We start from the raw sequence: 27,659 nt of genomic DNA on the forward strand, positions 1-27,659 counted from the left end.
GCCTGCCTCTGCCTCCCGAGTGCTGGGATTAAAGGCGTGCGTGACCATGCCTGGCAAAATACAGGTTTTTATAACATGTTTTTAAAAGTGCTTCAGAACTCAAGAAAAATTGATAGTGAGAAATGCTCCTTTAGCATGTCACTTTATTGTGTCTTTTTGTATGTTTTGTTTTTTTCGAGACAGGGTTTCTCTGTGTAGCCCTGTCTGTCCTGGAACTCACTCTGTAGACCAGGCTGGCCTCCAACTCAGACACCTGCCTGCCTCTGCCTCCCGAGTGCTGAGACTAAAAGTGTGCACCACCACATGCAGCTAAATCATATGGTTTTGTTCATTAAAGTAGACAGATTTCCTGTAGGTCAGCAGTGCTAGCTAACAGTTTACAATGTGAGCAGCTCACCCTCGGTAGACATCACGTTGTCATCACTGGTCTTGACCAGAATGAAAGTTTTTATAACATGTTTTTAAACATGTTATAAGATCCAGTAGACGAGTGCTTTGCTTGTGTCCTTCAAGGGCTGTATGCACTGTCTTAGAAGCCCTGTGTTTGTATCTGCATCTCACTGTGGTCAGGATCTCTGACATTGAGGCCAGCCTGGTCTATAGCACTACGTCCATGACAGCCAGGGCCACATAGAGAAACCCTGTCTCAACAAAACAAAATAAAAAAAAAAAACAAGAAAAAGAGAATGAACTTTGAGAAGGAAGGGTCATTGACAGAGTCTATGGATGTGTTCCTTCCCTGGTTTGTTTTTGCTTTTTAATGCAGAGTTTCATGTAGCCCAGGCTAGCATCAAACCAACTATGTAGTCAAAGATTACCTTTAGCTTCTGCCTTAGCATCTTGCCTCTCTGTGCCATGTTCTGGGATTACAGACATAAAGCACCATTCCAGACTAGGAGAAGAACACTTAGATTATATTAGAGTTAGAAGCTAAATGTTTAATGTTCAGGCAGGGACCAGGAAAGCTGTGGGTGCCAATTACTCTTAAGGACTTGGGCTGTGAACAAAGTCTGGGAGTGCAACCCTTCTGTGCCTAGAGCAAGGGAAGGGAGCTAATGAGGAAGAGGGACCCAAGGGACATCTCAGGACTCAGGGGAAGATAATGAAATGAAATGAAATGTATTAGAATATTTTAAAGATTTTCTGTAACATATTTGCCCTTTTCTCTCAGCTTTGACAGCTTTATAGAAATAGTATATCAGTTTACTTACATATATCTTTAAAACATCATTCTATAGAGTGTCCCTAGTTGTAACAGAAACTGTCGATGCAGGTGTATTTGGAGAAGGAATTGTGGAGAGTTTAATTCATGCATGGGAACATTTACTTCTGCAACCAAAGGTAAGCAGCACAAGACCACTTACAATTCGATGAAGAATTCATTTTTTAAAAAGGCATATTGAGCCCCTAGAATGTTTGCAAGACATTAAAAATATGTCAGAGTACAACTGTATACATGGAAAGAAACACAAGAAAAGGCATTTGGAAGCAATGTAATACAATGTGTGTTGTATGTACCAGTAAGGTTGCAGATAAAGATTCTACTGGAAGTCCTGTGAATGAGAGCTGATTTGTGGAGGAACTCACTAAAATTTTTGAGTAGAAGAGGGAAGAAATTTGAATCTCACAGCTGTCTCTGCCTGGGATTTTGGCAGATCTCTAGAAAAGAAGGTGGTAATATTAGTTCAGACATGTTTTAAGTACTCAGTAAACGTGGGCTACTAGAGAGCATCTTGAACCCTGCTACTGTAGCCCACAAGCTATATGTGTATCACAGCTAGTTTATTATATACATTGTATATAATAAGGAAAGTCAGCTTTATAGAAGATGACATGTATTTAGTATAGAAAAGAAGTTTATTTTTCTAGTAAATAATGATGACTTTGGTATTTTCTTCCTTTTTTTCTAGTGCTAGGAGTTGAACTTGGCACCTTACACATGGCTAGTGCTCTGCTCCTGAGCTATATTTCAAGCCTGATTTTATTCTCTCTCTCTAAAGACTTATTTAATTTTGTTTTATGTATTTAATTTTTCCCCTGCATACATGCATACCTGTCGTGTGTGTGTGTGTGTGTGTGTGTGTGTGTGCGCACTTGCCTGCCTGTAGAATGTGTATGTGCCTGTTGCACATGTGTGCACATGTCAAATGTGTATATGCCTGTTGGATTTGTGTGCACCTGTCGAATGTTTATATACCTGTTGGATATGTGTGCCTTTTGAATGTGTGTGTATAGCTATTAGATGTTTGTGTGTCTGTCACGTGAATGTGCCTGTCAGTCACATGTGTGCAGTGCTGTGGAAGTCAGAAGAAGGCATGGCATCCTGTGGGTCTAGGTTAGGGAAGATCACGAGCTGCCTGCGGATGCTGGGAATTGACCGGGTCCTCTGCTACAGTAGCTGGTGCTTTTTTTCATTTCTCATTTTAGTTTTTCAAGACACGGTTTCTCTATGTAGACCAGGCTGACCTTGAACTCAGAGATTCTTCTGCCTCTGCCTCCAGAGTGCTGGGAGTAAAGACCAGCACCACCACTGCTGGGCTCCTTTTTTTTTAAAAATTATTAAATGATATTCTAGAGTGATATAGCTTTATATACCACTCTTCCTCTTTGTACTTGTATTCTAAACATTAAGTTACATATATTTGTATGTATTACACATGCACAAGCAAGTGAAATTTTAAAGGAGAAATTTCTTAGACTGTATACACACACACACACACACACACACATACACACACACACTTATTTGTACTTGTAATGTTTTAACTTTTGTTATATTTTTAGGCCAAAGGAGAAAATGGAAATTGCGGGAAGTATGGGAAAGTGATACCAGCGGGTGCTGTTATATTTGGGATGGCAGTCGAGTGTGCAGAGATACGAAGGCATCATAGGTAAGTGGTTAGAAGAGCACTCAGGTGGGGGCAGGGCAGAGGCAGGCAGACCTCTTTGATGCTTAGTTTTACTTATTTGAAGTAGAATTCCAGGATCAGAGCCAACTTTTTCTTTTTTCTTTTCTTTTCTTTTTCTTAAATTGAAGGATTCTTTTTTTTTTTTTAAAGATTTATTTATTTATTGTATGTATCTGAGTACGCTGTAGCTGTACAGATGGTTGTGAGCCATCATGTGGATGTTGGGAATTGAATTCAGGACATCTGCTCACTCTGGTTCAAAGATGGTGCCCATCTTGTAGAGTACGTGGTGTGGCTCTCACCTCATTGTGTGATGCTCACTCACATCCCTATGTACGTGGTGAAGGACTGAACGAAGTGCTTTGTCTGTTCTTGCTTGTCTCCTGTTAGCTTGCCAGAATTCAAAAGCACATTTTTTGAATATGAATAGGAGTCATTTGTTGAATATGTGTTCTGTAAATACTTTCCTTTTTAAAAGTTTTAAAATTTATATTTCTGCTTGTGTGTTTGTGTGTGTGCCATGTGTATGTGGAGTTTGTGGGACCATAAGAGGGTTTTGCTGGAGTTGTAGGTGTTTCTATGACATCCAACAGGTGGACCCAGCTGAGCTCAGGGACTCTACGAGAACAGAAAGGGTGCTTAACCTCTAGCCATTTCTTCACAAAATTGTTAATTTTAATGTGGCGTTATTTATCACTTTTTCTTCATGTGACTATTTATATCTATATTTGAGACACCTGTGGCCATGAGGTCTTATTTCATTATTATGTTTATATTTTCTCAACTATTAGACAATGATATTTGATAATTTACAAATCCTGTCTTACACCTTACCATTTCTTTCAACTCTTACTAGGGTTGGAGCTAAGGACATTGCTGGTATACATTTACCAACAAATGTCAGATTTCAGAGCCCAGCCTCTGCTTCTGTCAATCCAGAGGAAACAGTTGAACCCTACACAACTGAAAAGATGAGTGGCATCCCCGGCGGATACCTGCCTCTGACAGAGTGCTTTCAGATTATGAAAGTTGATTTCAATAATCTTCAGGTAAAAACAGCGCGTTTGCTTCTTACCTTTGTTGTTGTCTTGTTTGTTTGTTTGTTTGTTTCCAGGCATGGTTTCTCTGTGTCGCCCCAACTGTTCGGGAACTCACTTTTTAGACCAGGCTGACCTCCAACTCTTGACATCTTCCTGCCTCTGCCTCCAGAGCACTGTGATCAGAGGTGTGCACCATCACCCTACTGCCTGGCCATGCCTTGCTTTTTTAATGTACATGAGGTTTTACTTATAGAGAAATGTTAGCAGCAAATTAAAATTCCCTTTCGAAAGTATTCTTTTTCAGTGTACTGGGAAAGCTCCCTGGGGTTTGTTAGTGTATGGTGTGCTTTGTACTTTTTTTTTTGGTGGTTTTTGAGACAGGGTTTCTCTGTGTAGCCCTGGCTGTTTTGGAACTCACTCTGTAGACCAGGCTGGCCTCGAACTCAGAAATTCGCCTGCCTCTGCCTCCTGAGTGCTGGGATTAAAGGCATGTGCCACCACGCCCGGCTGCTTTGTACTTTTCGAGAGCGTGCACTATGTAGAAATAAAATAATATGTGAGCTACTCAGATGAAATAAAAGATTTTTGCCAAGGTCTTAGTATGAAAACACAGGGACAAACTCTCCAGCCTAGATCTTTATATGTCTCTTTGACATCCTATCTTCTCAAGTTAATGGTTTCCTTGAAACGAACAATAATCTAAACCTAATAATCTAAATTAAAAAAAAGTTGTTAAGGCAGTGATTTTTCAACCTGTGGGTTGTAACCCTTTGGTTGTTGAGTGACCCTTTCAGGGGTCACTAACATCATCAGAAAATACAGATATTTACATTATGATTCATAACAGTAGCAAAATTACAGTTATGAGGTAGCAGTGAAGATAATTTTATGGGTAGGAGTCAGCACAGTATGAGAGGGGCTCAGTATTAGGAAGGCTGAGAACCACTCAGTTAGGGTAATAGCATCCCATCTCACCAAGGCCTGAAGGACTCCTGAGACAGAGAACACTTAGGTCTTTTGTTTTGGTGAGGCTAGGGATTAGACCCAGAACCTGGCACTTGCTAGTCAAGCCTCTATACCGTGTGTGTGTGTTGGTGGATGATAAGATGCATAAGGAACCCAAAGAGCCCGAGAACTGCTAATTAAAAGTCTAATGTCTTAAAGAAAGAATGCTATCGATGTACACAGGTTACCGATGCTCCTGTGCAGACTGTGAAAGGAGGGTATTTTAGCATGAGATTTTTTAAAATTTTATTTCTTTTTAATTTTTTTTAAAGATTTATTTATTTTATTTATATGAGTACACTGTAGCTGTCTTCAGACACCAGAAGAGGGCATTGGATCCCATTACAGATGGTTGTGAGCCACCATGTGGTTGCTGGGGATTGAACTCAGGACCTCTGGAAGAACAGTCAGTGCTCTTAACCACTGAGCCATCTCCAGCCCCCTTTTTAATTTTTTTATTGATACTTTCTTCATTTACATTTCAAATGCTATCCCAAAAGTCCCCCATACTCCCCCCCCACACTTCCCTACCCACCCATTCCCACTTCTTGGCCCTTGTGTTCCCCTGTACTGAGGCATATAAAGTTTGCAAGACCAAGAGACCTCTTCCCAATGATGGCCGACTAGGCCATCTTCTGCTACATATGCAGCTAGAGACACGAGCTCCGGGGTACTGGTTAGTTCATATTGTTGTTCCACCTATTGGGTTGCAGATCCCTTCAGCTCCTTGGGTGCTTTCTCTAGCTTCTCCATCCGGGGCCCTGTGTCCCATCCTATAGATGACTGTGAGCATCCACTTCTGTATTTGCCAGGCACTGGCATGGCCTCACAAGAGACATTAGCATGAGATTTTAAAGTGCAGTTGCTTCCTTTTAGCTTGCCTTTTCTTGGGAATGGTCTGCAGGTCTCCGACTTTATAAACTTTCTTTATAAGTTTGCTTTTGTGGTTGCTGAGCAGCCCTGTGTTTTAAGGCCATTCTTGACCAGACACAGTGTTCCAGGAAGGAATGGGAATACAACTATTATGGACCTGACAGCTGTTTTTTTTTTTTTTTGTATATGAGTATACTTTGCTCTCTTCTGACACACCAGAAGAGGGCATCAGATCCCATTACAGATGGTTATGAGCCATCATGTGGTTGCTGGGAATTGAACTCAGGACCTCTGGCAGAGCAGTCAGTGCTCTTAACAGCAGAGCCATTTCTCCAGCCCACCGCTGTTTTTTATTGTTACAGTTTTTATTTGAATTTTTTCTTACACTGCACACCTTGTAAAAGGTTTTAGTTTTAAAACCGCCTGCCTGTTCAACACTTCTGAGGAACGCAGAGCAGAGTGATGAAGCCCAGTCCTACCTTTTAAAGCGTCTTCTTTCCCGGTGCCATTTGTTGAAGGGCCTCGTTCTGGCTTGCTTTTTTTTTTTTAATGTGTGTGTGTACACATACATACTCTTTCAGAATAAAATGACTCCGTTGCTTTGCTGCACACTTGTCACCCAGCACAGTCAGTGGGGATCTGTCTTTATCTGCAGTGTGTGTATGTCTGCTACATGTTCAGTAGATGCACAGCATTCTGCGATTCCCTGACTGCAGGGCTGTGCACTGTGAAGTTGGGCTGTGGTGTGACATTGAAGGAAACACAGTCAGTTTATAAGGCCTCTCATTCTCTTTTTTTTTTTAAGATTTATTCATTTATTATATGTAAGTTCACTGTAGCTGTCTTCAGATACTCCAGAAGAGAGTGTCAGATCTCACTATGGATGGTTGTGAGCCCTCATGTGGTTGCTGGGATTTGAACTCAGGACCTTTGGAAGAGCAGCCAGTGCCCCTCTCATTCTCTTGGCTCCTTACTACTTTCCTGACCTCTTTTTTTCTCATCCTTTTCATGTTTCTTATCAGGAATTAAAAAGCCTTGCAACTAAGAAGCCACACTCTCTTAGTGTCCCTGCTATTAACGAAGGCACGCTAGATGCTATTATGGTTTGGTTTGTTCTCCAGCTTGATGATGAATACAGTTTGTCCACAAGTCCTAGTGAGGAAACCTGTTGGGAACAGGCTGTTTACCCAGTACAGGCCCTTGAAGGTAAGTATTGTCTCATTCAAAAAAAATTTAGAGACTGGAGAGATGTCATTAAGACCACTGGCAGCTGTTCTAGAGGACCCGTGATACCTACAGGGTAGCTCAGAACTGTCTACACCGATGGTCCTATGGGGTCCAATGGCTTTTTCTAATATGCAAACAAAGTATCCATTTATATTTCTAAAATGCATAAATAAATAAATCTTTTTAAAAATTCTTTTAATGATGTACTAACCAGAACCCCGGAGCTCTTGTCTCTAGCGGCATATGTATCGAAAGATGGCCTAGTCGGCCATCAATGGAAAGAGAGGCCCATTGGACTTGCAAACTTTATATGCCCCAATATAGGGGAATGCCAGGGNGGAAAGTGGGGGGCGCTATGGGGGACTTTTGGGATAGCATTGGAAATGTAATTGAGGAAAATATGTAATAAAAATATTAAAAATTTAAAAAAAAATTCTTTTAAGGGGCTGGAGCGATGGCTCAGCGGTTAAGAGCACTAACTGCTCTTCGAGGGGTCCTGAGTTCAATTCCCAGCAACCACATGGTGGCTCACAACTATTTGTAATGTGATCTGATGCCCTCTTCTGGTGTGTCTGAAGAGAGCAATGGTGTACTCATATACATAAAGTAAATAAATCTTTAAAAAACAACAACAAACAACAACAATTTCTTTTAAACAAAACCATTCCCCACCAAACCAATCAAACAGACAAAATTTGTTGCTTTAATCAAGTAACTGTCAGTGACCAAAAAGAAAAATATAATTACTTTTGAGATGAAGTTTTCAGCAAAAGAAGTGTTACTTAAATATTTCAGAATTATAAATTTATTTGTTCAAAAGTAAATTTGAATAATGAACATGTAGTTTAGAACAGAGATTACAGCCAGCTGTGGTATTGTATGATGTTAATCACAGCATGTCAGGGCGTCAGGAAACAGGCAAATATCTGGGAGTTCAAGGTCAGCCTGGTCTGTATAGCAAGGTCTGGGCTGACCAGGGCTACATATTGAGACCCAGTTTCAAGAAATTATAAGAGGGATTAAATCATTACTCTGTAAAGTGGGAGGAAGGAGGTGAGCGTCTCTGGAGGGGGCACTGAGAGGGCCTGTGATACAGATGAGTTGTCTATGTATATGAAGTTACCAAAAGAGTAAATAAAAGATACTGTTAAAAAACCAAAACCAAAAACTAAAAAAGTACTGTGTACAGTGTCACATGACTTTAATCCCAGCTCTTTGAAAGCAGTTTGGGGCCAGTCAGTGTTACATAGTGATACCCTGTCTCTAAATAAGTAAAGACTTAGGAATTACCCTACTTCATGCCCTTCAGCTATAACTCCTATGAATTATTGAAGTTTCAAATGTTAGTTATCAGTAGGTGAAAGAATGCTGCTTTAAAAACAATGAATTTGCTGTCCTTGCTCAGAAACCATGCTAATATTCTAAGTATTGTTCTAACATTAGCATAAGTGCTTACCACAAAGGGTAATAAAAGTATTGAGCACAGGAGCACTTAACCCATAGATGATGACATTTGTACAGCCCATGTGCAGTGGGGCTGGAGAGATGGCTCAGTGGATTAAAAGGTGCTTGCTGCCAGTCCTAATGACTTGAGTTTGATTTCTGGAACCCACATGGTGGAAGGAGAGAACTGACCCCCCCCCCGCCCCCCCAAGTTGTCCTCTGACCTACACACGTGCTAGGGCATGTGCATATCCTCCCCGCCCCCTCCCCGCCCCCAGTAAATAAAGAAATTAAAATGTATACAGCCCTAGAAGTACAAAATCTTGCCATTTTAGAGAATTTGGAGATCCATGAACTTCTCTGGGGAAAGTCTATGTTAAAAATATTTTCTGTCTATGAAAAAAGTTTAAAGCAGTTTGTTGGGTTTCAATGTTCTTAGCAGTTAAGTAATGGAAAAGCTCTACCCATTTAAAACAGGAAGGAAATACATTTTTGTGTAGTCTCTTGATCAAGGATCTGATTGACCAAGGCCAGGAAACTGTAGAATCTGTAGTCTGAGGATTTGTATTCAGGTCTTTGTTCTCTTATTGAATGACTTTGCTGGCTGGCCTTGCAGTTAAGTTCTCAAAGCTTTTATTGGGACATATCTGAAAAAATGACGATGCTGTCTACCCTAGAGTATTGTAGGAATGATAAAATATATAAATAAAAAGCTCTCAGCAGTTACATTTTTAAAATATGTGTTTTTAGTTTCATTTTCTTAAATATCTCTTGAAGAATTCTCAAGCAAAGACCATTTTAAATGCTTAACACAAAATAACAACTTTGGTTTTTGGTTTTTCAATTAAAAAATACTTGTGTATGTCTGTTTGTGTGATGTGTGAAATATTTCTTGGGGGAACACACATCCCATGGCATGCATGTGGTCACAGGACAGCTGTTTCCTTCTACTTTACTTGGTCTCTAGGGATTGAACACAGGGAGTTAAGGTTATAAGTCAAAACTTATGGGCTCAATCTCTCCTTCTGTCTCAGCTTCCCAGTCCCACCATACCTAAGTATAGATTGTAGTTTCATCTGCAACTGATAGGAAGAAAGGTGGTCACACATGGGCGGTGTAGAAATGGATCATGTGTGAAGATTCACAGAGGAGCACAGAGTCGTCCTCACTGCAGGACTTAGTCTTCCTTAAACTGTGATGTTCCCAAACATGTAAATTTCCATGTGCATAGGAGTATTGGAGACAATCATGTTGTGCATTCGTTCTTTTGGAAATTACCTTTAAAACAAAGAGTGTCTATTCAAGCTAAAATGAGGCTTTATTAAATTAAATTACATTGATTCCATCTGTCTTTGCCTCTAGACATGCCTCCTTTATCCCCAGGTCTTCCTCAGTTTGTCAGCACATCTACTGATTGTAGTAAAAACAGTCTAAACCTGGGCATGGTAATACATGTCTGTAATCCCAACACTTAGGATGTAGAGGGAGGAGAACCAGGAGTTTCAGGCCAGCTTCAGCCACATGGCAAGTTCAAGGTACAGCCACCTGCAGCAAGAGATGCCAACACCATGGCATAACTTCCAAGAACAGCAGCAGCCGTGTATTGTCCTGATCTCAGTTTAAGCTGATAAAGTGTCAGTTGTGATGGGTAGTTTTATGTCAGCTTGGCATAAGCTAAAGTCATCTAAGAGGAGGAAACCTCAATTAAGAAAATGTCTTTATAAGATGGAACTGTAGGTAAGCCTGTAGAATATTTTCATAGTAATTGATGGGGGAAGGCCCATCCCATTGTGGGTGGTGCCATCTCTTGGGGTGGTGGTGCTAGTTTCTATATGAAAGTTGGGTGAGCTGGGTGGTGGTCATGTATGCCCTTAATCCTAGCACTCAGGAGGCAGAAGCAGGAGTACTTATGTGAGTTTGAAACCAGCCTGGTCTACAGAGCAAGTTCCAGGTTAGCCAGGGCTACACAAAGAACCTGTCTCCAGAAAGAAAGAAAGGAAGAAAGATACAGAGAGAGGGAGGGAGGGAGGGAAGAAAGAGAAAAAGAAAACAGAAAAGAAAGGTTGAGGAAGCCATAAGTAGCATTCTCTATGGCCTCTGCTTCAGCTCCTGCTTCAGGTTTTTGCCCTGACTTCCTTTAATGATGGGCCAGATAAACCCTTTTCTTTCCTTTTCTCCCCAGTGCACTTTTGATCCCAGTGTTTATTACAGTAATGGAAATCCTAAGACAATCAGTTTTATATATGTACCTGTGTATATGTATATATATATATTTTTTTTCTCTCATTTCCTTTCTTACAAATGAAGACTACTGCATACAGCCTGGTGACAGAGTGACAATGGAGGCATCTTGTCACGATTGTTACCTAAGAATCCAGGGGATTAGTGTCTTGCATTTGGAACATGAAATGGAAGTTATGAAAGGTTTTACCAAGAGTAAAGACGTGCTTTCTCTAGGAAATGAAGCTGAACTCTGTAGTGCTCTGGCTAACCTTCAGACCAGTAGACCAGAAGCCCTGGAGCAGACTTGTATGTTAGAGCCCACAGAGATTGCTTTGCTTAATAACATTCCATATCACGAAGGCTTTAAGACAGCAATGAGGAAGGTGTTGTCTTCACTGGCCCCAGAGCTGCTGTGGCAGCCCATGGATACTCACTATCAGTACATGGAGATGAACTCTGGGAGTGGACAGAGTGATGCTGCACCAAGCACTGCCGACCCTTTCTATGTGCTTGATGTGTCTGAAGGCTTCTCTCTTTTGCCTATACTTGCCGGAACACTTGGTCATGTTAAACCCTACAGTTCAGTGGAGAAAGACCAGCATTGTATCGCTTTGGACCTCATAGCTGAAGCCAACCACTTCCCTAAGGAAACACTTGAGTTTTGGCTGCGACATATAGAGGATGAGGCTGCTGTGTTGCAAAGGCCCAAATCAGACAAATTGTGGAGCATAATTATATTAGATGTCATTGAGCCATCTGGGCTTATCCAGCAGGAGCTGATGGAAAAGGCTGCAATATCCAGGTAAGTAAAGACCAAAAGTGTGAGGGGGAGCTTGGGTTAAAGTTTCTCTTAGCTTCTCTTAGGTTTGTTGTTATTGGTCTCTCCCCCCCCTTCCTTTACTTTCTTTCTTATTTTTTTTTTTTTTTCTTTTTAAAATTCTGTGGCCAAGGACTGGAGAGATGGGTCAGTGGTTAAGAGCACTGACTGCTCTTCCAAAGGTCTTGAGTTTAAATCCCAGCAACCACATGGTGGCTCACCATAATGAGATCTGATGCCCTTACCTGGGGTGTCTGAAGACAGCTACAGTGTACTTATATATAATAAATAAATAAATCTTAAAAAAAAATTCTGTGGGCAAAGAGGGTGAGACGAATGTTTTACTGTAACTATTCCTTGACATCAGGGTTTGTTCTGTGAGGGAGGCCCTCTAGGCAGGTTTGGGGTAGAGGCTGGTGGTTGCCAGGTTAGACTGTGGTTGACAATTTAGACCTTTCCTGAAACTGAGTTACTCACAATAACTAAATGAGTCTTCACAGAAGCTCTGAATGGAAGGTTCACAAGCTTTCCAGAGTGGGTGAACAATCAATATAGGGAAGGGAGAATACTGTGCCTCCTGACTGTGGGGGCTCTGAGTGCCCCTCTCCACTGAAGACTTGTTTCTTCCTCTAACCCACCTTTGCTATAGTACTCTGATGATAGCTCTACAGGGATTCACCCCCACACCAACCAGTTAGTTCTCCAGGCACGAGCTGCTGTTCTTTAATACAAGTCAGTTCTGGCCCTGCTGTCTGGAGGTAGAGGTAGAACCTGTAGGAGAGTCACCAGCTTTAAAACCCAGATGCATATACAGTTGTCATCTATACTGCTAAGCCACCAGATAGAGATGGAAGGGTCCCTCAGTGCATAGAACCCTCTTCAGATGTGGTTGGATTTGTTAGAGCAGCTCACAGGACTTAGGAAAATGCTTGCCTTAGGTTAACCTGTCTGTTATAGAGGATGCAGATGAGGAGCCAGAAGAGCTGCATAGAGCAAGCGCATGGAAGGGTGCAGAGTGTCCATGGTCTTCCCGGACATCCTGTCCAGGGTGCACACGCTGAGTGCACACAAGCTCTAACTCCATCCCTGGGCTCTCCACGGGGGCTCGTTATGTGTATGGCATCACTGGGTGTTCTTGATAGCTCAGTCTGCCGCTGAGGCTAGGCAGGGGAATACGACAGAAAGGCCCAGCTCACTGTCATTCCTGAGAGTCTAGGAGTCCCTAGATCCTGAGATGGTCTCAGTATACAGAAGATACTCTTAACATTCTTTTGATTGTAAGAAGACTCCTATGTTTAGGACCTTTGTGCTAAAAACAAACAACAGTACAACACAAAACTGAGATCAAACACAGTGTTAGTATAAACCATTGATTGCCCTATGCATGTCTTGTTTGGCCATTTCTCAATGACTTTGTTTGTCTTTAAATTCCTTTTTTAAGATTTATTTAAGTATGCTTTGCCTGCATGTATATATTTGCATCAGATACTTACTTCAAAGAGGGAGTTATTTGAATTCCACATGTGTATTAGTGGTGGCAGTACACCAGACATCAGTGGTTTAGGATTGGCATCTGAAGAGGGGCAGTCACATGGGACTGAGCCCTTTACCTGGCGTGATACAGGTAGATAGTGTTCAAATTGACTGGAATCATAAACGTCTCTGCTGATGTTGGAGAATGAATATATATATGAATGAGTGCTCTATCTGCATATAGACCTGTGTATCAGAAGAGGGCATCAGATCCCATTATAGATGGTCGTGAGCCACCATATGGTTTTTGGGAATTGGACTCAGAACCTCTGAAAGAACAGCCAGTGCTCTTAACTGCTGAACCATCTCTCCAGCCCCTGATTAATTTTGAATAAATCTTAATTTAAAATTAATTAATTAATTTTGGAGAAATGTTCTTCCCATTTTGGTGTGAAACGTTTTAATAAACAAGGAAAAGCACTTGTTTGGGTAAAAGTCAAAAAGTTTATGGGGTGGGAATGTGGTTCAGTGGTGGCGAGCTTGCCCTGGTTTCCCAGTACTACAAAGAGAAACCTAGTATGACGTTAGTGCCTGGTAAGTGATCCATTTAATAACAGTAAAATAACAAGTTAAGGTGTACTGTTGCCATTCTTGGAACTTTTCTTGAGCTTCAAATTTTGGAAAGTTAAAGTAAATTGACAGAAAATTAACAAGTAAATAGGCTAATTTCATAATAGCTCACTAGCTAATAGTCATGATTTTGTTGAAAGTTGTGTCACTTTATTAAGGGATAAGTAATTTCACTAATTGAGATTGGCTCCTGACTTTCCCCTGAACTCAAACAAGTTGTTAGGAACAGCATAGGATGATGAGCAAGTCACAGGCACCTCTTGATGTACGAGGATCAGCCTGGTAGGCTAAGTCATGAGTGTGAATCAGACTAGTTCCTCCTTACTCACTGTAAGCACACGACCGTGTAAGCCTAAAGTGAGCCCTATGGACATGGACAACCTAAAACTAGATGCCACCCTGACTTAGTGCGTCCCTTGTTCTTGCTGTTCTGTTTCTAATAAGTGTTGAGTGTCTTCCTTGCTTACTTCTCACTAAACATGCAGCTTGCTGATTAGGCTAGGCTAGGTCTCGAACTTGCCAGTAAAAATTAGGATAACCTGGGTGGTGTGGATCTAAGCTCTGGTCCTCCCATTTGGCCTGCTGCCGCCTTACTCACTGAATTGTCTCCCCAGCCTCTGAGGCTTAATGATCTATTTAGGGAAGCCATGTAGCAAACATTTAAACATCTATGCGTATTATTTTTCGATATGTACAAACTGGTAGATGGCTTCAAGGTAACACGGTGTCCACCTCTCTGTAGTCCCTGTTCTAGAAGTTCAAGTAGGAGATACCCAAAATTCTCATTACAAGTAAGACCTGCTGTCTGGTAAGGGATAGTTTCACTTGGTCTTACAGACCTTACTCTGTCTTCTATCTCTGCATCCTTTTATGGCTCAGTATGGAAAACAGTATTCCATGGTAGTTTTAGTGCCCGCCCTCATGTGGGAACCATTCTGCCAAGGCATGACCTCCAAGTCCTTGCTACAGAAGCGCTTGGTCCCCATGAGCAGGGAGTGCCAGCTTCCCAGCAGGCACTTGTCTTCTGCTCATAATTCTCTGTCCAGGTACAGCCTACTTGAGGTACTTTTTATAGCCATAGCAGTACTGTTAATATGTTCCTGTGGCACCACAGGGAGAGTGAGGGGAACGGAAGTGTGGATGCATTGCAGTAAGTGCACTTGCGTGAGAGAGCCTTCTGTTAACTTTGGTCTTGCTTTCCTTGCTAGACTATTTGTTTACATATATATTCGCATTTGGAGGATTGAATTCTTTATAGAAAGTGAGTCATTTCAGATGTTCAGAAAAGTTACAGAAATGTTCAGGGAACTTACCACATACTTTATATTCTTGTGCACTAAGCCATTCCTAGTGATGGTGCTATGAGACCTTCTTTTTCCCAGTCAGACTTTGGTCTTGCCTGAAATGTTTGAGACCAGCAATGTTGCAGCCTATTGCATATACATAGTGATCGGGTGTAGAAGAAGCTTAAGTCTACACATGTTATTTATTCGTGTTTCATATACACCTTATATTCAGTCTTAAAGCAGCCTTACAGTATTTTTAGTGTACTTGTTTTTATGGAAACCTATTCATGAAGTCATATATAGAATTTCCCACATATTTTATTGTATGAGTTTTCAAAAAGTGCTGGATTTTGGAGCATTTTGATTTCCATGTGGGGATGGTTCACCATTAATGATTATGACCTGTTATTAAGAATTTACCAGGCTAGAGAGATAGCTCAGCAGTTAAGAGCACTGACTGCTCTTCTGAAGGTCCTGAGTTCAAATCTCAGCAAACACATGGTGCTCACAACCATCCGTAATGAGATCTGACTCCCTCTTCAGGTGTGTCTGCAGACAGCTACAGTGTACTTACATATAATAAGTAAATAAATCTTTAAAAAAAAGACCAAAGAACTTTCCATTCATAAAAAGAATTATTATTATTATTATTATCATTATTATTATTATTATTATTATTATTATTATTTACCTTAGTCTGTCTCCTGAGTTAACAGTCCAAATATGACTTCTTGGGCAATTATTTCTAGTGGTTTAAATTCTGAGCTACTAGCCACTAGTGACAAGGTCCACCAAACTACATACCATCTATACTTAATTAATTTACAATGCTTGCTTATAACTAAGGCTTTTAAAAGTATTTACCCCTTTTCAGATGTTTATTGCAGTCTGGAGGCAAGATCTTCCCACAGTATGTGCTGATGTTTGGGATGCTTGTGGAGTCCCAGACGCTGGTAGAAGAGAGTGCGGTTCAAGGGACAGAACATACTCTTGGGCTAAACATAGCACCTTTTATTAACCAGTTCCAGGTAAGTGTCTAGAGCACTGTGCAGCCAGGATGTCAGTATCTCCCGGGGTCTTTGTCTCTTCTTTTGAGTTTTTCCCTAGTTAGCAGGTTTAGTTGGATAAGAAGGGCTGTCAGTTTCCTGGAGTGAAGGAACAGGCCAGGGATGAAATCAACCTGAGGGTTAGAATAACCAAGGTCTTTTGTCGTGAATACTGACTAAAGTTAATAGAGTTTGCTCTGCATCGCTGTCATGGAATAAAAGAACAAGAGGTTTTAGGCATGCAGTAAACAGTTGTACTTTTGTAACAAAGAAGCATCCAGAAGACTGTATCCGAAGCTTGAATTTCTGTATTGAAGCTTCAGATCAGCTACTGATTGGCATGGGCAGCTGGAGTCCAGGTCTGGGCCATCTGTCTGCATAGCAGGGGTGGGTGGGGCTCAAGAGGGAAGGTTAGTACCAGTTTAGGAAACGAGGAGTCGCTGGGATTTAGAAAGAGAGTGACACCCACACAGATGCACATGTGTGTGTTTAAGGTGTGTCTAGCTAGAGTGCCCAGGGAAGCCACGTGGGGTTCAAGATGGATGAAGTGGGATGTTGAGTACAAAGTCAGAGAGATGATGTCTAAAGGCTCTGACTAGTCAGCTCTTGAGGGTGCCTGAAGTCTTCCTTGACAGAACCTACTTAAGGAATAAATGATTTAACTACTCTTTTGGGGGTTTGGGGATGTGGCTAACCAAGGTTTTAGAGTTAGCTTAATATCTCTCTCTTGTGAAGATTTAATAAAGAGGATACACTTAGCACAAGGTAGAGATGCTGTTTCTGTGCATGGTCCCAAACTGCCACCATCTATCTTTCTATTGTAATGTTTTAAAAGAATTATTTTCTTATTTTAGTGTGTGAGTGTTTGTATGCATGTGTATCTTGTGAGTGCATTGCTCATGTAGTCTAGAGGAGATAAGATCTGGAACTAGAATTACAGGTGGTTGTGAGCCACCCTGGCATCTATCTGCCAGAGCGGTAACCACTCTTAACTGCTAGGACATCTCTCCAGTCCCTATCTTTCTATTTTATTCCCACTTGATCCTGACTCCAGCAGCTCTTAATTCTGTCAGGGTCTACAAGATGCTGGTCCTGTTGCCCTTTCACAGTGTCTCCCTCCCATGACCACTGTGCCCTTGTGGTCTGTGTGGTTTTCGTATAATGTAAGTGGGATAATGCACTCCATCCCCCAGTGTTCTTGAACGAGCATGCCTTGGTTAAGCCCCACCCACTGTGTTTCTACAGAACATACATAACACCATACAGTTGGCCCGTTTACCATGGTCACTTGACCACTTATGTAAAGACAGTCCTTAACCTTCTTTAGCAGTTTTATATTTTAAGAGTCTGTTTACCCCATTGCCTTAGTATTGTGTCCTCTCTTAGGATGATTGACCACTAGAAAACTGTGTCAATCAATGAAACAGAATCAGAGGTTGTTAAAAGAATATAATACACTAACCACTATTCCTCTCCTTCAGGATCAGGGCTTAGACAGGGACTACAGACTCCTCAGTCAACTCCTCAGCTGTTCCTTGGCAGAAAGAGGGCAAGACCTCTAACTCCAGCATTAACACTATATAGTCAGATACCTCCTTGCCCTCAAGACCTAGGATGCCATTTCTGATTCCAGAAATGGAATTAAATGATTCCACACCCTAGATAGATAGCTGCCCAGTATGAGAATCTCTGATATGGTGTGGGACATGCCCCATGGGGTAAATCAGGATCCTTAGGCAGCATCACAGAGGGTTAGGTGTAGAATGATGGAACAACCTGCGTTGAAAAGGTCTCTTTGGTGACTGTTAGGAATAAAACATTTGTGAAGCCAGTCAGAGACATATCCATAATAGTTAGTCAATGAGAGTGGTGGCTTAGACTGGAACTGGGGCCAAGTGTGCTTCTGCATAGATTTTAAAGGTGGGAGTTTTATAGATTGGATGTAGAATATGAGAAAGGACCAGAAAAGATAGTTACCATTTATTAATGTAGGGAAACAGTGGAGTGGTAAGCAGTATTGTGTATATAAGAGGTGTCAGAGGGGGTCATTGAGCAGCTGGATAAGGATTCAAAGAAAACTAGGCTAAGCATGTAAAGTTGGCAGTCAGTATCATGGATGCCATAGAGTGGACGGCACACTAGGGGTGTGCAAAGAAAGGCTTGAGAACTGAATATAGAGAGCTTGCAAGGTACTAAGATTTAGTGTAATAGCAGCAGGGGAAGCTAGGAGGTTAAGCTGAGAAAAGTGAGGACAGGCAGTACGATGCAGGAGAGCTGTGAGCATTTCAGTCCCAGACAGGTTCTCAGGGCCTGGCATAAGCAGGAGCCCACGGCACAGTCCAGGGAAGATTGGAGTGCCTGGGCGAGGTTGGTATATCTGGCCACTCATGAAGACTGAACTGAGCCTCTCCCAGAAAGGAAAGCATCCTCTGAGCATCACCATCTTTTTAGTTCAGACAAGGAAGAGGCTTCAGAATCCTGGGCCTGGCTGCAAACTGCCATGGTGTGTGCCCTGAGCAGCTGGCCTTTCACACTCCCCAGTGACTTGAATTTGTAGCCAAGGTTTTGAAAGGACCACAGCTCTGTATAGCAGAGATCATTTTTCTGAGTGAATCTGTTCAGATGAAATTTTGTTTGTTTGTTTGTTTGTGACAAGATCTCATTGGTTAGACTTGGCTATTCTGGAACTCACTGTTAGACCAAGCTGGCCTCTCACAGAGCTACCTTGGCCTCTGACTCCGGTATTTAGGGCATGAGCCACCATGCCTGGCTGAATTTGGTGTCTCTGATCAAATACAGTAAATACTAAATGTTACATTGTTTGCTTGTTAGTATACATGTTCTAGGTATAAATGTTTTTGGTGTGGTTTGGCCACTTGAAAGTGTAGTGTGTTTCCTTCCAAGAAAAAAGCCTGTAAGTAACAAAGCACACCAAAGTGCTGAACCTGCCTACAAACCTAGCTTTTCATGCCTTAGGACTGATGCGCAAAATACCGAGGCATAGGAAGCATTGTCAGAGGAGCTGATTACAGATGGAGTGCTGACTGCGAAATGATCAAAGTGAAAGTGGGCTCTCTTTTTAGGTGCCTATCCGGGTATGTCTGGATTTATCTTCTTTGCCATGTGTCCCTTTAAGCCAACCAGTGGAACTGTTGAGATTGGATCTGATGACTCCATATTTGAACACTTCCAATAAAGAAGTAAAGGTAAGGACAGCTACAAATGATCACTCTTGTCATTTCAAGACATTTACCTTAAATGGAAGGTACTATCTTTATTTACATGGGCTATCATTTCCTTTGAAGAGTTAAATCTTATTCTAAACAACATGCAAACATAGACTAGATAAATATTAGTGTCTAAAATTAGTTATAATTAAATTAGAATGAGTAGTTAAATATATATTTAGTTTTTGTATTCATATTGATTAGAAAGAAAAAAAAAGACCTAACTTTCCTTGATGGAATGTTCAAAATTTACTTTCTACAGGTCCGTGTGTGCAGGTCTGGTCGAGTGACCGCTGTTCCATTTTGGTTTCATTTGTGCCTGGATGATGAGGTCAGGTTGGACACCTCAGGTGAAGCCTCCCACTGGAAACAAGCTGCAGTGGTTCTGGATGATCCCATCCAAGTACAAGAGGGAGAGGAGCTTGTACTCAGCGTTGAGCATCACAAAAGCAACGTCAGCATCACAGTGAAGCAGTGAGATTGTCATCGAACAATGAATGTATGAAAATCCTTGGAGTCCTTAAAAATGTTTAAGGGTTGCAATAATAAAGCCCACGTTAAAAGTCTTAAAGTGTATGTAACATTATTTTTAAAATGTAGACTTTGCTTTCTAGACAAGGATATATCTTTTGTTTCTTTAGATTGGGAAGCCATTGTGTTGGGATTTTGTTGAGACTTTGTAGGGATTTGAAAGGTGTCTGCCTCATGGTCATCTCAGTTAAGCAAATGGTTAAGGTTTCCAGATCTTGGCTTATAATGGGGCAATGTGTAAAAGCCTGGCAGCAGTGGCTCTGAATCAGAGCCTGCTTCTGTTAGGTACTGGGTGTATTAAAGAATGAAGGGCGTAGGGAGAAGTGTCCTCAGGAGGCAATGTTTCCTTCTCTACTTTGGCAAAAAGAAAGTTAAACATCAATGGCAAACAAAAGCTTAAAAATGCCAAAGCAGAATTTGTGTAAATTCAAATTTTGATTTGAATGCCCTGTTGCAAAGCTTTGTACCCATTTTTTAAAATTAATTTATTTTATGTCTATGAGTGCACTGTAGCTATCTTCAGACATGCCAGAAGAGGGCATCAGATCCCATTATAGATGGTTGTGAACCACCATGTGGTTGCTGGGAATTGAACTCAGGATCTCTAGAAGAGCAGCCAATGCTCTAAACCACTGAGCTATCTCCCCAGTCCAGGAACCTATTTTCAATTGTTGATATTATTTTCTGATTGATGTAGCACATTTCAGAAAGTCCTTGCCCTTGTGTGCATCTCTGTCCCTGTCTTCCTCTCTGTCTCTGTCCCTGTCTCCTCTCTCTTCTCCTCTCCTCACCTTTCTTTCTGTGTTCCTTCCTTGCTACATTTATTTATGGACAGGGCCTTATGTATCCCAGGCTGGTCTCAAATTAGCTCTTTATCTGAGGATAATCTTTAATTTCTGAATCTCCTATCTATTTCCTCAAGGCTGACATTACATTTTATGTGTAAACTGCTGGGAACCAAGCTCCGAGCTTTGGACATGCTAGTCAAGTATTTTGGTAAGCTGTGTCCCCATGCCTTGTTTATTTACTCAGAGTCAACTCGGCTTCACTCGATCTTTTCTGTTTCATTAATGTCTGCCTTCATCTTAATAATCTCTTTTCAACCACTGTTTTGGGTCTGACTTGTTCTTAGTTCTCTAAGACTCTAAGGTTCGATGTCACTTATTTGAGAACCTCTGTTTGGTTTGTTTGTTTTTACTGTGGGCATGTTTACCTACATCTTTCCTCTTGGGAATGCTTTTGCCAGGCCTCATAGGTGTCCGTATGGTCTGTTTGTCTTTTGCTTTGAGTCTTGAGTTTGTATTGCCTTCTTGATCTCTTCACTGACTGTGCGCTGTTCAATGGTGTGCTGTTGAATTCCCCCAAGCTTGCATGCTCTGTAGTCCCTCTTGCTATTGACTTTTAGCACTGTGATCACAGTAAGAGGAGTTATTTCAAATCCCTCGTGTTTGCTAAGGCTTATGTCCCGCTACAGGATCTATTCTGGGCCTTTCAGAGTCAGTTCTGCAGGTTGCTGAGAAGTCTATTCAGAAGCGTTTGGGTGGACTGTCCTGTACCTTCCATACGGTGGTCTATTGATATATGATGTCATTTAGCTGAGGCACTTTACTTTTTGTCAAGATGATCTGCTAGTGACAATGGAATATTGAAATCACTCACTATGTTTTGGGATTAATTTGTGACTTTTTATTTGACTTATAACTTTCATTTGTGTGCTGGAGAGATGGCACAGCAGTTAGGAGCACTGACTGCTCATTCAGAGATCCTGAGTTCAATTCCTAGCAACTACATGGTGGCTCCCAACCATCTGTAATGGGACCCAATGCCCTCTTCTGATATGTCTGAAGACAGCTACAGTGTACTCATATACATAAAATAAATAAATAACTTTTAAAAAGCCAATCTATTTTTTTTTAATTATTTGCATGTGGTTTGTGTAAGGAGAGCCTGTATGGGCTAGTTTGCATACATTTATGCATACATGTTGAACCCTGAGGTTGATATGGTGTTTCTCAGTCACTCATTCTTGTTTATTGAAGTATGTTCTCTTTCTGAAGTCAGAGAGTACCAAGAACAGTAACTCTATCTGGCCACATTGCCTTGGGGATCCTGGCTGCCTCCAGAATGCTGGCATCTCAGGCAAGCACCACAGCTGCCTGGCTTGGATGTTGGTACTAGAGTTCTGTATTCCGGTCCTGCTACTTGTGTTCAAGCTCTGCTGCCGAGCCATTGTTCTATCTGGATCTCTGACTTTCCATTGAGCAGTTTTTGTTTTTTGAAATAGGTGCATAGAAATTGAGAATTGTAATGTCCTCTTGATAGATTGTCACCTTAGATAAAATGACTTCTCTAAGGCCTTTCGTCTGGCTCTGCCATGTACTAGAACAGTGACACTTTGCTTGTTTATAGTTCCATTTGTTTGGAATAGCTTTCCCATCCTTTCATCCTGTGGTGCATCTGTTTGTAATGGGGACACATTTTTTGTTTGTTTGTTTGTTTGTTTTGTTTTTGTTTTTCAAGACAGGGTTTCACTGTATAGCACTGGCTGTCCTGGAGCTCACTTTGTAGACCAGGCTGGCCTCGAACTGAGATCCGCCTGACTCTGCCTCCCGAAGGCTGGGATTAAAGGCGTGCGCCTTTGAAGGCAACAGATAACTTGATCCTCACTTTGACCCCCAGATCTTCACAAGTGTCTTTGGGGACTGAGAAGGTCCACATCAGTCCTGTAACGTTGTGATATTTGCTGGTCCTAATCTTCATTTGTTTTACTACAGTTGCAGCAGCTATCTTTTTTTTTTTTTTTTCCCATAGTCTCTTGGGTTTATGTGTGTTTTCTTCAGTCCAAAAAATAATTTCCAGCATCTTCTGCTAGCCTGGCTCAGCAGTCTTGGGAAGTTGAGTCTGTCCCTACAGTGTTATACTAACTGCAATAGCAATTTGCTGGGAGCCTTAGTTTGGGTTCCTATTGCTGTGAAGAGACCCCGTGACCCCGTGACCACAGCAACCTTTATAAAGAAAAAAAAAACCCCAAAAACATATTCATTGGGGTTGGCTGACAGTTCAGAGGTTTATTAGTCCGTTAATGTCATGACAGGAAGCTTTGTGGCCGGCAGGCAGACATGGTGCTGGACCAGTGATCCGAAGATAGCAGGAAAGAGTGAGCTACTGGGCCTGACTTGAGCTTTTTTTTTTTTTTTTTTTTTTTTTTTTGAGACAGGGTTTCTCTGTATAGCCCTGGCTGTCCTGGAACTCACTTTGTAGACCAGACTGGTCTTGAAATCCACCTGCCTCTGCCTCCTGAGTGCTGCAATTAAAGGCATGCAGCCCGACTTGAGCTTCTTAAACCTCAAAGCCCACCCCTAGTGATGCACTTTCTCTAATAAGGCTGCACCTAGCTCCACAAGGCCACACATCCTGACCCTTTCAGACAGTGCCGTTCCTGTGGGGGTCATTTTCCTTCAGATCACCACACGGTATGGTGATCTGAGATGGAAGTTACTGTCTTTCAGACCTTGCCAGACTTCATTCCTAACTGTCTTCTTTTAAAATGTTGCTAAGAAGTCTGCTATTTTAATGAGCCAGGCTTTATAATGTGACTTTTGATGCTTTGAGTGCTTTGAGGTTTCCTGAGTTCTCAGTGGGTATAGCTCCTCTGGGTTGGGAGTTCACATAGCTACATTGCTTGGTATTCCAGCTTCCTGTGCTTTTGCCCTGAACCTCTGTTGTTAGGTTGTTGGCTGATTTTTTTTTTTTCATTTCTTTTTTTTTTTTTTAATATTACCTTAGAGCTAGAGCCATGACCCAACAGCACTAGCTGTTTTTGCAGAGGACTGGGTTTTGAATCCCAGCACCTAAATGGCAGCTCACAACAGTCTTCAATTCCAGTTCCAGAGGGTCCAATCCTCTCTTCTGGCTTCTGTGGGCACCAGCCATGCACACTGGTGTATTGACTTACAGGTAGGTGAGACATCCACACACATCAAGTAAAAAATATAACTGGAAGAATATCTGCTGCTCTTGCAGAGGACCCAAGTTTGGTTCTAGGCCACATGTGGCTTACAGCCATCTGTAACTCTAGTTCCATGGGACCTGACCACCTGTTCAGATCTGAAGCACTAGGCACACATACATAACTCATAAACCTGAAAGTAAATGTTTAAAAGATTATGTCACCTTTATTCTTTTACTGGAAGTGTCCATAGTGTCCAAGAGAGATATGGGTCTAACAAAGTCGGGGTGTTATTTTCTTCTAGATTACTGTTCCTGGCCTGGCCCTAGTACTCTGATAATGTCTGCAACAATAATTGCTATCAAGGGGTAGGCCGACCGAAAATACCATACAGCCAAGTAAAACCCAATTGTCCTTTACTATCTTAGGAAGTAAAGGGGATTGAGAGTACCTGGTGCACTAGTGTATTTGCTCCTGTGGGTCTGAAGAGGAATGAAGATGAGTACTGGATCAGTAGAGGTAGGGGAGAGGGATGAGAACAGGAGAGGGCGCGAAGAGATGTTAAGTTTCAGGTAACAGAACAGCCCCAGCTCTGAGGAGGAGGACACAGAGACTGCAAACCAGCCCAGCATTATTTTCCTTAGAGACAGGGAAGTGGAGAAAGAACAACAAACTTGACAGGAAGGAGCATGGGGAGGCCTGGGCAGGGACAGGGCTGTTTGCTGGTCTCAAGTGGAGGCGTTTCTTCACCATTCCAAGGAGTTTCATACATTCACTGTTCGATGACAATCTCACTGCTTCACTGTGATGCTGACGTTGCTTTTGAGATGCTCAGCGCTAAGTACAAGGCGTTTTGGTCCTGGTTTCCAGCAGCCTGCCCTGTTCTTGGTATTCTTTAACTGCCTGGTCCTAGCTATTGGTCACAGACCAAGTGTTGCCCCCATCCCAGCTCCCAAGGATCTTGTTTCGAAAGCTGTTCTTGCTTCAGAGTTTCTCTCTTGCAGGCTGGGTTACAGATGCTGAGAAGGTCTCACCTGGTCAATCCTCCGGAAAATTGTTGCCAGAGTTGACCCCACTGTCGTATAGCCAGTGGCCAGCATGCTTTCCTTTGCTGCCTATGGTTGATTGTATAAGGCTGAGGCCTGTGGCCTTTTCCTGGCAGTTTGTCCATTGCTGTCATCCTTGTTCAGCTCACATTTGGGCTGTCATGTTGGTGACCCTTCTTATGTCACTAGGAGACAGTCTCGCAGCAAACTCCCAGCTCCTCTGATTCTTACAACCTTTCTGCTTCTCTCTTCCACAAAGTTCCTGCGATGTAGGAGTAGAAGCATCTCATAGATGTGTCCACTGGGACTGGGCTCTGCAGCAGCTCTACATTTTGATGGGTTATGGTTTTCTGTAATGGTTTCCTTCTGTTGCAGAGAAGTTTCCTTGATGAGGGGTAAAAACTACACTTATCGGTGGGTTTAAAGACAAATGATTATAGTTTTTCCCTAGGGATTATGATGATTTACTAAATTAGTGGTATAGCTTCTCCTCCAATATTTACTAGCAGTAATTAGTTAGCTGGGTTTCCAGTGCTAGGCATGGTTTGTTTCTTGAGCAGGTCTTACATCTAGAGAGCTGTAGTTTACAGCCAAGGTATGCATACCACTACTGCACCCTTTGGGTTATCATGTCATGCTGGCTGTTGACGTGGTTGTTATAGCTGTGTGTAGGACCTTGGAAGCTTGCATGGTGCTTTCTGGTGCTATGGTATTCTGAAAGTCACCACCAAAGCTGATGATTCAGGGACTTGTGTATTCTCTTCTTACTGAGTTACAGGTCACACATCTGCAGGTCTTACACAGTAAGTTGATTTTGGTGTCTGATGTAAAATAAGGGTCATGCTTTGGTATATAATCCAGAATTCCTGGGATCATTCCCTGTGCAAACTATTTTTTCTAGTGTTGTGGGGTCCACTTGGATCTAACACAGCTCAAACAATAAGGTCAGTGCATAAAGAAAAGTTCATTGTAATCAACCCATTACTGATCTATCAGACTCAGAACAGACTCAGGAACTGAACTGTAACCCAAGCCAAACGGCTACAGAGGTTTTAAGCATGTTAGCGTTAGGAACCAATCCTGGCCCCACTGGAAGAGTTAATTTTCTCAACTCTTGAGTCAACATTCCAGACCACCATATTTTTGACCACCATAACTTTGTAATAATTTCTTTTTTTCTAGAGACTGTGGAGGGGGTTGTGTGTGGGGGTGGTTCTCACTCTAGTGCTCAGGCTAATCTCAAACTTGTGGGTTCAAATGACCCTTCTGCCTTAGCTTTATAAGTGTGACGACAGGGAATGAGCCATGGCACCCAGCTTGTATTCCAATCAGAGAATGTCCAACTTTCCTCAGAAGTGGTTTGGCCATTCTTTCACATTTCTATATGAATTTTAGGATTAGTCTTTATTTAAATAATGCCACGAGAATTCTGATGGCAATGACACTGAATCTATGTATTCATAAGGGCAGTGTGGACATTCTGATAAAATGATTCATTCTGATTCACAAGGTATTCTTCCATTCATTTTTATCTTCTGTTTCTTTGATTAGTGTTTTCTGATTTTGTTTTTTTTCCTAGACCTGGCTGGTGTGGAACTCATCACAGTCTGTCTACCTCTGCTTCTCAAGTGCTGGGTTGAAAGGTATTATACTGCAGAAGCACTATGTGCAGGAAAGGCACATCTGTAATCAGAATCATTATCTACTCCAGGAAGAACAAAACATTGTCCTTTCCACAGAGGAAGTGGTAGATGTAGTCAACCTGCTACCAGGCTGCTGGCTGGTCATCGTGGGAATGGTGCCATATCAGGGGCTCACTGTTGGTCTCTGCTGTGGGTAGATCTGGCATTCAGCTGCAGCCTTGGTGAGTGGAAGTCCACGTTATTGAGCCCAAGCATAACCCCCATCCTGGCCACCATGGTCACTTTGTTCATGTGGCCTTTGGGCAATGGCAGGGATGGCTAGGGAAAGAGGCTGATTATCCACAGTGGGTATTTGATTACTGAATGAGCATTTACATGGGACATCAAGTATCTCCACATCCTTTGTACATTTGGAGAGATCTGTCCACATACTTCTCCACCAGATGTCTTTCTCACCAATTTTCCAATCGTGATCTTTACATCCAGCCCATCCAACCCAATCTAGTTATCCCATGGTCCTGACACCTCCAATACACTGGGTTCTTCTGATGCAACTAGGCTTTAACAATTGCCTCTCATAGGCTCTTTTCATGGTGCCAAGCCTCAAATCCTTTGCATGACCCCTTCAGTCCTGGGCTGTCAACTGCAACTGAGGCTGCACTTTCACCAATGGCCTTCCCTGGCCTCTCACTGTGCCAAGCCTCAGCTTCTCTCCATGACCCCTCCACACCTTCAAAGCCAGTACCACCTGGGTGATTCTTAACTATTATCAAGTTCAGCTGCAGCATGAGGTACAACCTTGGCCATATCTGAAACACAGCTTCTTTGTGCCCTCAGAAAACACTTTCCAGAAGATTTCACCTCAGTGATGCTGGTCTCTTTTTAATCACTGCTAACTTCTTAGCTCCAGCTAACCAGCATCAGTTGTCCCAGTGGTCCCTTCTATTCTTGACTCTAAAGCCAGAGCCACATGATAAAGCTGCTGAGTTCTGCTGCTTGATGGGGCTGAGACATGGAGCCCTTGTCCTATTATATTATCTCCAGCTTTGTTTTCCAACTCCTTCACTGCCTAAGCTTGCCTGTCCTGGAACTAGCTCTGTAGATTGACCTTGAACTCAGAGCTCTGCCTGCCTCTCTCCTGGGATTAAAGGTGTATATCATCATGCCTGGACTTGTGCTTTTCTTCACCTAGAACCTGGTCTGTTCAAGGCTGGCCTTGAACTCAGAGAGATGTTTGCCTTTGCCTCCTGGGATTAAAGGCTTGTTTTGCCAAGCCTGGATCTAAACTTTG

General features: G+C 42.1%; 1 protein-coding gene across 2 annotated transcripts in view; it reads left to right on the forward strand.

Annotated features, from left to right (window-relative positions):
* The window catches only part of Prmt9 (protein arginine methyltransferase 9), a 38,585-nt gene extending 11,609 nt beyond the window's left edge, over positions 1 to 26,976 (forward strand). The window contains exons 5-13 of one of the 2 annotated variants that reach the window (XM_021170000.2): positions 1,239 to 1,341; positions 2,785 to 2,891; positions 3,766 to 3,958; positions 6,850 to 7,033; positions 10,805 to 11,522; positions 15,801 to 15,954; positions 19,056 to 19,178; positions 19,462 to 19,698; positions 26,305 to 26,976. In XM_021170000.2, coding sequence (XP_021025659.1) covers positions 1,239 to 1,341; positions 2,785 to 2,891; positions 3,766 to 3,958; positions 6,850 to 7,033; positions 10,805 to 11,522; positions 15,801 to 15,954; positions 19,056 to 19,178; positions 19,462 to 19,677 — 1,798 coding nt within the window. In that variant the 3' untranslated portion in view covers positions 19,678 to 19,698; positions 26,305 to 26,976. Of the gene's footprint in view, positions 1 to 1,238; positions 1,342 to 2,784; positions 2,892 to 3,765; positions 3,959 to 6,849; positions 7,034 to 10,804; positions 11,523 to 15,800; positions 15,955 to 19,055; positions 19,179 to 19,461; positions 19,699 to 20,652; positions 21,449 to 26,304 lie in introns of those variants that run through there. The other variant, XM_029480885.1, reaches the window with a different exon arrangement.
* The last annotated feature ends 683 nt before the right edge of the window (positions 26,977 to 27,659 follow it).

Source organism: Mus caroli, chromosome 8, assembly GCF_900094665.2.
Source record: "Mus caroli chromosome 8, CAROLI_EIJ_v1.1, whole genome shotgun sequence".
Taxonomy (NCBI): Eukaryota; Metazoa; Chordata; class Mammalia; order Rodentia; family Muridae; genus Mus; species Mus caroli.